The sequence below is a fragment of the Salvelinus sp. IW2-2015 genome, linkage group LG8 (assembly GCF_002910315.2).
Source record: "Salvelinus sp. IW2-2015 linkage group LG8, ASM291031v2, whole genome shotgun sequence".
NCBI lineage: Eukaryota > Metazoa > Chordata > Actinopteri > Salmoniformes > Salmonidae > Salvelinus > Salvelinus sp. IW2-2015.
The window spans coordinates 35,085,144-35,096,401 of NC_036848.1; the positions used below are offsets into that span (position 1 = coordinate 35,085,144).

The 11,258-nt window shown below is 43.7% G+C and overlaps 1 protein-coding gene and 1 long non-coding RNA gene across 2 annotated transcripts in view; one reads left to right on the plus strand and one right to left on the minus strand.

Moving 5' to 3' along the window:
- Positions 1-10,944, minus strand: LOC111967821 (guanine nucleotide-binding protein subunit alpha-13). The gene is made up of 6 exons (XM_023993215.2): positions 10,571-10,944; positions 9,733-9,959; positions 2,834-2,884; positions 2,529-2,729; positions 2,276-2,410; positions 1-2,058 (listed from the first exon to the last, which is right to left on the minus strand). The coding sequence occupies exons 1-6, from the start codon at positions 10,851-10,853 to the stop codon at positions 1,822-1,824; spliced, it is 1,134 nt and encodes a 377-aa protein (XP_023848983.1). The 5' UTR covers positions 10,854-10,944; the 3' UTR covers positions 1-1,821.
- LOC111967823 (uncharacterized) overlaps positions 10,877-11,258 on the plus strand; it is a 7,877-nt gene continuing 7,495 nt past the window's right edge. Inside the window, exon 1 of the long non-coding RNA XR_002877797.2 lies at positions 10,877-10,959. This is a non-coding gene — a long non-coding RNA (uncharacterized lncRNA). The remainder of the gene's footprint in view (positions 10,960-11,258) is intronic.

Below are 11,258 nucleotides of genomic sequence, written 5' to 3' on the forward strand. Positions count from 1 at the left end.
TTAAAGAAATATGTTTTATTTTAACAGTTAGAGTGGCATTAAACAAGGAAGAACGCTGATTGTTAGAAAAAGGAAACATGTCCATAGTCTGTTCAACGACAAGGCAAAGTGTGAAACAGCAATCATCATCATCTGCCCATTTTTTAAACAACCATTTACACATGAAAGTAAACCAAGTGTTTTATATTACAACTAAGGCATCAGGTGTCAGTATGTACAAGGCCAGAGCCAGAGAGGTACAGCGGAAAGACAGACGCGTCATCTCCGTAGCTAGAGGGAAACTATGACAGTTGATCCTTATACACTTACGGTGAAGGCAGAGTGTGATTTAGCAGGAGAGAAACGTTCAAACGCTGATCTGGAGTCAGCCTCAAGCTGTCATTCAGCACTATAAAGGTGGCAGATTTTACAGTGTCAGCATACCTATACACATTAGGACAGTATACACACACACACGATGGTCGTCAACAACACAGGTTACAGTATAGACAGGAAAGAAACAAAAACATTTCAACTAGAATATAAATTGGAGTCAGTCTGTACAACTATAAACATCAAACAGATGGCCAGAGAGGCTGTCTAACGCAATGCACGTTCCTTTACGAGGGCACCAATGGGAGGGGAGGGAGGCGTTATAGAACGTTCATATAGGAATTAACATGCCTGTATGGATCTACCTGACGGTTATATAACATTTGCTCCCAAAATGAATGCAGCCCAGGGTCTGAGACACACCCCTCTGCTCTTCTGGGTTGTATTCATTAGAGCACACTGTAGCAAAACGTTTCAAAACATTGTGCAATGAAAAAAAAAAAACAGGCGTTCCTTATTGGACAAGTTCAGATAGTACCTCCCCGTTGCAGCCCGTTTCTTCCAAAGCTTTAACCTGGAGTATCCAATATAGACAAGGGGTATTCAAATATGACCCTACGAGGTATGGAGTACTGCTGGTTCTGTTCTACCTGATCATTAATTGCACCCACCTGATGTCCCAGGTCTAAACCAGTCCCTGACTAGAGGGGGAAAATGGAAAAAAAGCAACGACGGTCCAGATTTTGAATTTGAGGGGTCTAGACAATAGACTACAGACACAATAATGACGTTTATACAATGGTCTCCATACAACCCTGAGATAACAATATTAGCTAACCGGCACGCCTGCCTGCTGCAAGTGTGTGTGTCCTTACAGCGGAGTTACAAGATAACTACCAGGGAATAGGAAGGCAGACATTTAACTGTATACACACACACATTGGAATGTAGGTGATCAAGAACATGATTGATTAAAGGATAGTTTACGCAAATACCTAAGGCTAGACAGGTATACACAGATAGCTCAGTACAGATTAACACATGCGTGCGCGCACACACACACACAGTGATTAAGGGTTATTAAGATGTTGTATGAAGGCGTTATGGTTTCTCCATCAGTTAGTCACACAGATCAGTGGACCAGGAGAGGGGCTATGACAGCACGGTATGCATCAGGGTAGACATCAAACTGGCCCAGGGACAGAGCTTATTATCCAGCATTCAATCATGTCCCTAGCCAAACTGACTTCAGAGCAGTCTTTAGACCATCCACTCACCACAGGGCAGTAAAAACCAAATAAAAACATCTAAACAGAAGTGGAACGTCAAGGTCCTCCCCAAGGCATGGGTGTCCTCAACCAGGTCCTCTTAAAGGCTGGTTTATTGCAGGTCCTCTTTTTAAAAAGGTGAGAGGTCCTCAATCAGGTCCTCTTTCAGGCAGGAGAATAAGTCCTCTCTGGGGTCCTCTCGGAGGCTGGTTTTGCTCAGGTCCTCTCTGGAGGTCATAGTTCACTGGAGCATCAGCTGTTTGAGGTTGTCATGGAGGATAGTATCCTTGACATCTCGGAACACCAGGCGGATGTTCTCTGTGTTGATGGCTGTGGTGAAGTGGTGGTAGAGGGGCTTCTGTGTCAAGTCTCTTCTCTTCTCCCGGAAACAGTCCACTAGGAACTTCTGGACGTCCGGCAGGCTGTGGTCCGGCCCCGTGTACTCTGGGAAGTATTTACTTAGCGAAACATTCAAGACCTGCCGAGAACAAGGATCAGACGAACATAACATGGAAAGTCAGCACAATCAGAAGGTTGGTTTGGCCTCAAATTACAACACTTGACATCAATATATTTCTATCTGAAAAGCTAAGAGCCCATTTTCTTCAGTGAGGACTCATGCGATGCAAGGCATCTCTAAGCACACCGTCTTAGGTAAACGAGTTTGTGATTACGGGGAATGTGACTGTACGGACCTTCTCCTCCAGCAGGTCAGTCTTGTTGAGGAAGAGGATGATGGAGACTGAGATGAAGACTCGGTTGTTGACAATCGTCTCAAAGATGTTCAACGACTCTCTCAGCCGGTTGGTCTGCCTGTCCTCCATCAAGACCTAGAACACACAGGGGACAAAAAATAAATTAGGTATTGTGTCTGTGTGTGTGAGAGAGAAACAGAGGGCGTGTGTGGTGAGCGTGTTCAGTTTGCGTGAGTGTCCAATGTGTGTGTACCTGGTCATACTCTGAAGAAGACACTAGGAACAGTATGGAGGTGACAGAGTCAAAACACTCAAACCACCGCCGTCTTTCCGAGCGCTGTCCTCCCACATCCACCATCTTGAAGGGAATACTCTTGATCTCAAAGTCATACTCATGAATGCCCTTAGTGGGCTTACGGGCTAGCAGGACGTCATGCTGGGAAGGGATGTAGCTCTGGAGGAGAGAGAGGGATGAGTAGAAGACAGGAGAAGTGGATGGGGGTGTTAAGGAGGCAGAGTGATTTATGGAGGGAAAGAGGGCGAGGGAGAGAAACTTACCGGCTCCCCCAGCTTCTCCACATTGTCCAAGAAATACTTAACCGACTCACCCTGAGAGAGGAGAGAAATGTGTTTTAGCTTCATTGCCAATCCTACTAATACTCAGATTATGTACACAGCCTAAAACTGCTGCATGTGAATGAGTGAGTCAGTGTACTACAGTGGTAGGGCAACTAGATTCAGCCGCGGGCCGATTTGTGTCGGAGCGAATGGTCGGGGGCCGGAACTCAATTACAATTATTGGAAAGACCACATTGACCACAACTAAGCCTAAATATTGATTATGTTTGAAAATAACAATAATGTCATACTTTGATTTCATTGAGCACGTTTACATGCATACTAATAATTCGATATTAAGCTGATTATGGGAGCAGGCAGATTATGCAATAGTCATATAAAACACCTTACTCTGCTTATCTTGAATTGGCAAAAGGTCAACAATCGAAGTAAACCTACGCCAATTAAAACATGGTTTTCTGAGCAATCTTTCAAATTATTAGGGCATGTAAACACCTTAAATTGCAGCAGAGTGAGCCTCCCTCTTCAGCTCAAGTGTGTTCGGAACAACTGAATGTATGGTCTTAGAAGTAGTTTTCACATACAAACTTTATACAGTGCATTGGGAAAGTATTCAGACACTTTCACTTTTTGTTACGTTACAGCCTTAACCTAAAATGGATTAAATAGCCCCCCCCCCCATCAATCTACACACTATACCCCATAACGACAAAGCAAAAACAGGTCAAGAAATTTTAGCAAATTTATAAACATTAAAGCTGAAATCTCACATTTACATAAGTATTCAGACCCTTTACGCAGTACTTTGTTGAAGCACCTTTGGCAGCGATTACAGCCTCGAGTCTTCTTGGGTATGACGCTACAAGCGTGGAACACCTGTATTTGGGGAGTTTCTCCCATTCTTCTCTGCAGATCCTCTCAAGCTCTGTCAGGTTGGATGGGGAGCGTCGCTGCACATAAATGTTCAGATCGCTCCAGAAATGTTTGATCAGGTTCAAGTCCAGGCTCTGGCTGGGCCACTCAAGGACATTCAGGGACTTGTCCCAAAGCCACTCCTGCATTGTCTTGGCTGTGTGCTTAGGGTCATTGTCCTGTTGGAAGGTGAGCCTTCGCCCCCAGTCTGAGGTCCTGAATGCTCTGGAGCAAGTTGTCATCAGGGATCTCTCTCTATTTTGACCCGTTCATCTTTCCCCTGATCCTGACTAGTCTCCCAGTCCCTTCCGCTGAAAACATCCCCACAGCATGATGCTGCCAGCACCATGCTTCACCGTAGGGATGGTGCAAGGTTTCCTCCAGATGTGACACTTGGCATTCAGGCCAAAGAGTTCAATCTTGGTTTCATCAGACCAGAGAATCTTGTTTCTCATGGTCTGAGAGTCTTTAGGTGCCTTTTGGCAAACTCCAAGCGGGCTGTCATGTGCCTTTTACTGAAGAGTGGCTTCCGTCTGGCCACTCTACCATAAAGGCCTGATTGGTGGAGTGCTGCAGAAATGATTGTCCTTCTGGAAGGTTCTACCATCTCCACAGAGGAACTCTAGAGCTTTGTCAGAGTGACCATCGGGTTCTTGGTCACCTCCCTGACCAAGGCCCTTCACCCCCGATTGCGCAGTTTGGCCAGACGGCCAGCTCTAGGAAGAGTCTGCGTGGTTCCAAACTTCTTTCATTTAAGAATGATGTTGGCCACTGTTTTCTTGAGGACCTTCTATGCTGCAGACATTTGTGGGTGCCCTTCCCCAGATCTTTGCCTCGACACAATCCTGTCTTGGAGCTCTACGGACAATTCCTTCTACCTCATGGCTTGGTTTTTGCTCTGACATGCACTGTCAACTGTGGGACCCTATATAGACAGTTCTGTGCCTTTCTAAATCATGTCCAATCAATTGAATTTCCCCAGGTGGACTTCAATCAAGTTATAGAAACATCAAGAATGCTGTATACAGGACAAAACTTAGCTCAATTTTGAGTCTCATAGCAAAGGATCTGAATACTTATGTAAATAAGGTATCGGGTTTTATGTTTTTATACATTTGCACAAACTTCTAAAAACCTGTTTTCGCTTTGTCATTATGGGGTAGTGTGTTTAGATTGATGAGAAAAAATAAATATTGAATTTATTTTAGAATAAGGCTACAAAATGTGGAAAAAGTCAAGGGGTCTGAATACTTTCCGAATGCACTGTATGTACAAACTCAGAATCAAATATGCTCACATAGGTCTATTTTTACTTGTGGGAAAACTTGGGAATAGATTTCCTCAATTAAACAAATTTGTAACTGACTCCTGGTAATTTTAGTGTTTTTGGACCCCCCCTCAAAAAAACAGGTTGGCCACATGATGCCAACCCCTTGTAGTGGAATGGCCGCAAGTTGCCAACCCCTGTAGTGCATCCATGTGAAGTGAGCATTCGTGTGCCTGTATGTGTGTGCGCTGTGTAACGGAGTTTGGGTGTGTTTTCCACCCTGTCCTCCTGGTCTGGTGTTGTTTCTCAGTAAGTGTGGCGTGCCCAAACATGAGCCTGCACAGCCAAGTCTGGCTCACATTCCAGTCTGAGTGTGTGTGTTAGAGCATGTACTCACTCTACCCCTGAAAGCTACAGAAGTGTAAATTAAAAAACGATCTATTCTTGTGTCTTCGTGATGATTAGATCACAACCGTGTGTGTGTGTGTTTTACTGTACACATTCGATAATAACACTAAACGCCTTTTATCTTTACAACTCACCTGGCCTGAAAAACCTGTCTGTGTCTGTCTGTGTGCAGTAGGATAAGATTACAGAGTATGTAGAGTTGATCAAACCAGAGCTCAAGTGTCTGTCCATACAGGCAGAATACCTTTAAATTATTTTTTATTTAACTAGGCAAGTCAGTTGAGAACAAATTCTTATTTACAATGACGGCCTACACTATACACACACACGGATCAACATACACACACTGTGCTACTGGGAACCAGGATATCATTTGACAGATGGCCACAGCTACAACCCAAAAGTGAAAGCTAGGCATACCACTTGTTTTTTTCTGTAACAGATCCTGCCTCCCTTCTTACTGTAAAGACACACACACACACACACACACACACACCAGGATTCCCGTTAGGAAAATGTGGCACCGAACATTTGATCAGCAGCATTTTAATTTAAAGGACATTTGAGAAATTTACCGCACAACCTGATTAGGGCATCCACCCACAGTTCTCAGAATGACAGAAATCACATTTAGATTATGGCTAGGCCTATTCATCTTAACAGAACATGCAAGTCGAGGATGCAATGGCGTGTGTCCTTACCGAATTCCGATGCGCACTTTGAAGATGTTAGAATAACTGCCACATTTACTTTTCCTGTGCCAAGAAGACAAGTAACAAACAGCAAAATCACTAGCCACTATGTCAATCTATTGTTGACCTATTCTATTGGTCAGCTTGTCGTACTGTGCGAGAAAGAAACAGCCAATTCCAAATAGACCCTGGGACAGTTGTGGGACGATAGGTTGTATGAACTATGGATCTTTTTTTTAATGCAATGAATCTGAGGTAACAGACCAGAAAGTTTTGCTTAAAATGTTGAAAAACGATTATCTCTTCACATTATAAAGCGCAGCAATGTGCATAAGGCAATGCACCCTAGGCAATGCACCCAAGGCAATGCACCCTAGGCAACGCACCCTAGGCAGCACACCCTAGGCAACGCACCCTAGGCAACGCACCCTAGGCAACGCACCCTAGGCAACGCACCCTAGGCAATACAAAACGTGCGAATGTTGGTTCCATAATGCAATTAGCAGGAAAACACTTGTCAAAAGCGCATTATACATGTCAGCTGTTTCATGTGACAGTGATGAAAATCAGTTAGAAATTAAGAAAGAGGTGAGATCTAAAGATGCAGAAATAAGCATGGGTTGCTAATATGACTAGGATTGTGGCTTTGGCTACTGGACAATGAAAGAAAGTTTATTTGAAAACAAATGAGAAAAATAGGCTACTGGTTTCAATGGCATATGGTAAAGTCTTCATAAAATAATTGCCTCCACGTTTCTATGGTTGGGTTTTACTTTGAAGCAAGGTAAGACATGCCTCATAATATGATGTAAAACATTCAGGCTTCAAACAATTAAGTAGACTGTATGTTTCCAAAATGCATACTGCCTCCAGCTCATTACAAAGTGGTGTGATGCACTGAAGCCTGCATACATCCACTTGAATGGTGAATGGGAAGCACGCTTTAATTACCAGTGGAAAAAATATATGTTTTTAGCGCTTTTAAAATCGTGGCTATCAAAACTTAACACACAATTGCATTTAGAATTGTTACACAATGATTGGGCTTAAAAAATCACGTTTCACTCAAGCAGCCAACGAATGAGCTGTTTGAGCAGCTGTAGCAGAAGCAGCAGCTCTCACGCTGTCGTGACAGATTTCCGCTCATAGCCTCTATATGCAGTGCACTACAAAAATGAACCTATAGACCGATAAGCATGACCAGTCAAATGCATTTCCATCGACTGGTATTTCAATCAATGAATAGGTTAAAAAACATTATTTAGCAACAGGATTTGTTTTCTTTCCCGCACAATTGGCTGGCGGCAGTTTTATTTATCAGATTTTCATTTATTTAAAAAATAAATGGCCAAAAGCCGGCTATTACCGGCTGACGTAAACCCTGACACACACCCACACAGAGTTATAAACACAAATTGTTACATCTCAGACTGACTTCCCGGCTGTCGATGCCCCCTTGTGTGATGCCTTGTTAAATGTGGAATTTCTTTCCTTCTTAATGCGTTTGAGCCAATCCGTTGTGCTGTGATAAGGTATGGGTGGTATACAGATAATAGCCCTATTTGGTAAAAGACCCAGTCCATATTAAAGCAAGAACAGCTCAAATAAGCAAAGAGAAACGACAGTCCATCATTACTTTAAGACATGAAGGCCAGTCAATGCGGAAGATTTCAAGAACTTTGAAAGTTTCTTCAAGTGCAGTCGCAAAAACCATCAAGCGCTATGATGAAACTGACTCTCATGAGGACCGCCACAGGAAAGGAAGACCCAGAGTTAGGGCGGCAGGTAGCCTAGTGGTTAGGCTACCTGGCATTGGGCCAGTAACCGAAAGGTTGCTAGATAGAATCCCTGAGCTGACAAGGTAAACATCAGTCGTTCTGCCCCTGAACAAGGCAGTTAACCCACTGTTCCACTTTAGGTCGTCATTGTAAATAAGAATTTGTTCTTAACTGACTTGCCTAGTTAAATAAATGTTAAAAAAGAAGAAGTTACCTCTGCTGCAGAGGATTAGTTATTTAGAGGTAACTCCACCTCAGAAGCTGCCCAAATAAAAGCTTCAGAGTTCAAGAAACAGACACATCAACAACTTTTCAGAGGAGACTGCGTGAATCAGGCCTTCATGGTCAAATTGCTGCAAAGAAACCACTACTAAAGGACACCAATAATAATAAGAAACTTGCTTGGGCCAAGAAACACGAGCAATGGACATTAATGAGTCCAAATATGAGATTTTTGGTTCCAACCGCAGTGTCTTTGTGAGACGCAGAGTAGGTGAACGGATGATCTCCGCATGTGTGATTCCCACCGTGAAGCATGTGGGAAGGTGGTGTGATGGTGCTTTGCTGGTAACACTGTCCGTGATTTATTTAGAATTCAAGGCACACTTAACCAGCATGGCTACCACAGAATTCTGCAGCGATACGCCATCCCATCTGGTTTGTGCTTAGTGGGACTATTATTTGTTTTTCAACAGAACAATGACCAAAAACACACCTCCAGGCTGTGTAAGGGCTATTTGACCAAGAAGGAGAGTGATGGAGTGCTGCATCTGATGACCTGGCCTCCACAACCACCTGACCTTAACCTAATTGAGATGGTTTGGGATGAGTTGGACAGCAGAGTGAATGAAAAGCTGCCAACAAGTGCTCAGTATGTGGGGATGGCCTTGCCCCTAAAATCAATAAATTTCAGGCCTGACACTGACTTATATAGCTCCTTGGCATCCTGTAAATCTGTCTGTCACTGCTGTATTGCTGCTTTGTCACTTTTATGTCAGTGTTAGTGTTGAATGCAGCCGGTACAGGGCTTTGAGTGAGTGTGTGTTCTGCCTGTAAGCAGATTAGCATTCCAGCACCAATCATACTCGATCTCACCAACAAACATCTCACAAATACTCTTGTATTTTTCTATCTATAGCTTGTTCCCCCATCTTATGGTGAGCCAACCTGTGCTATTTGGGTTGCTAATTCGATTCGTTCCGACATTTCTTAATTTCTTTCTTTTTACTTTTTGGATTATGTGTGCATTGCTTGTATTGCTAGGTATTACTGCACTGTTGGAGCTAGAAACACAAGCATTTCACCGCACCTGCGATAACGTCTGCAAATCTGTGTACGCAAACTTTGACTGAACGTTATCAGCATTTATTTCCATGACTCCAACTAATTTTCTCATGGCTCTTCCTTGTTCCTCTGCAGCAGACAGAGTGAGTATTACATCGAACATAATAATTTTTTTTCGATTCGCAATACAACAGAATCATGATAAAACCTCAATACATATCGCAGCAGTACCTAAGTATCTTGATAATATTGTATCGTGAGGTCCCTAGCAATTCCCAGCCCTAGTGTGTGTGTTAGGAAACACCAGGTGTCAAGAGAGGAGAGCTGAGGTCTGCACAGCTAACAGACTGATGCACGTGCAGCTTGAGCATCCGACACAAACACCACACTAACACATATGCAGAGAGAGACATTGAGAGACAAGGGAGGAAGCAGCAGCAAGTCTCTGGTCTCTACTCAGTTTCACTTTCACTTCAGCCAGTCTGCAGAGGCCTGATGAGTCTGTGTGTGTATCTGTGCATGCGTGTGTGTACTGACCAGCTGGAACTCCCTGCGTCTGTCGTAGGCTTGTTGTATGGCAACGTCAGCCCACAGGGCCTGGATAGAGGGCAGGTACTTGAGGAACACGCTCGTCTCCACCTGGCCTTGCACCATCATCGAAGATCGTGTGTCAAATGACATCACATTGTCTCCGTGCACCTGGTTGTCAGGGGAACCCCAGGGGATCTGAAGCTTCTCCCGTGCGTCCACCAACACACGCACACCTGAAGGGGAGAGATAGGGTTTAGAGTTAAACACACACACGGGGGTCTCTGTGGCCCACAACCCTATCTGACAAGTATCAGAAGGCAACAAGGCTGATTTAAAAGAAGTCTGAATGTTCGAGGATATAAACCACAGTTAGATAGTTTGGTCACTATGGAGGCATGTTACACCACTGTTCAAACGAAACTGAAAAAAACCCTCAAAGAATAACTTTAGATGAGTTGAATTTTAGAGCTGGCAGCAGGAAGTCAAGTTTTCTAAAGAGGCGTCCTAATGCCTTTTTTTTGCGTCATTATTAGTGTATATCTGATTTAGTTAGCTAGTTATAACATAACATTGCAATTTTACATTAGAAACGGCAATACTCCCACACTAGTTTATAGTCGGGCGTTCCTCCACTAAACGGGGAATTTGTATTTCTGAAGCTAAACCCCTACAGTAGCTAGCTAATCTGCTGCTAACTTCGGATAGCAGCTCCATTTATAATCATAATGGTAACTTTGCCAAAAAGATTTCACCACTCAGGTTACAGTCGGGCCCGAAAGACGAACGTTAAGAATGTTAATGTAGTTTTTTCAGATATAGTCCAGTCGACTTTCTCCCTAGTTACCTTTGATAACATTGCTGTAAATTATTGCCCGGAACTCTTCTCGAGCTTGCTGGTCGAAGTCCTGCCCGTGGATAATCCTCATCTGTTTGAGGAAAGTGGATTTGCCGCTCTCGCCCGCGCCCAGTAGAAGTATCTTCACTAGTCGTTTCACGTAGGTTTTGTCCCGGGAAATACTTTTGTCAATCGCCTTAGATTTCCTCAGCTGTTCAACCTCGGTGTTGGTAAGCAGGCAAGCAGGGAAGTATTGGTTTAGCACGGATCGGGTCGGCAGGAAGTCCGCCATGTTTCAACCAGCTTCATCGATACACGGGAGAGAGTTTGCGCGTTCATGTGAGGAGCGCGGAAACGCTACTGTCTACTCTACGCCATAGAAATATAATGATTTCTATGTAAGTACACACTGGCTGCGTTTACACAGGCATCCCAATTCTGATCTTTTACCCAATTATTGTAGAAAGAGCTGATCTGATTGAACAAAATACCAATACGTGGAAAAATATCAGGGGTGTATTCATTACGCAGATTCTGTTGCAAAACGTTTAGTAACGGAAACAAACGGAACGAAACGGGGAGGGACCTACTTGAAATTATTGCACCGCTAAATTGGGCTGCCTGTGTTAATGTTCACACACACACACACACACACACACACACACACACACACACACACACACACACACACACACAC

Excerpts from the sequence above, each read along its gene's own strand:
- LOC111967821 (XM_023993215.2), bottom strand. The coding sequence starts at position 10,853 with ATGGCGGACTTCCTGCCGACCCGATCCGTGCTAAACCAATACTTCCCT. Across the intron at positions 9,960-10,570 it reads TTACAGCAATGTTATCAAAG|GTGTGCGTGTGTTGGTGGAC; the intron begins GTAACTAGGGAG and ends TCTCCCCTTCAG. Across the intron at positions 2,411-2,528 it reads CTTCTTCAGAGTATGACCAG|GTCTTGATGGAGGACAGGCA; the intron begins GTACACACACAT and ends TGTGTGTTCTAG.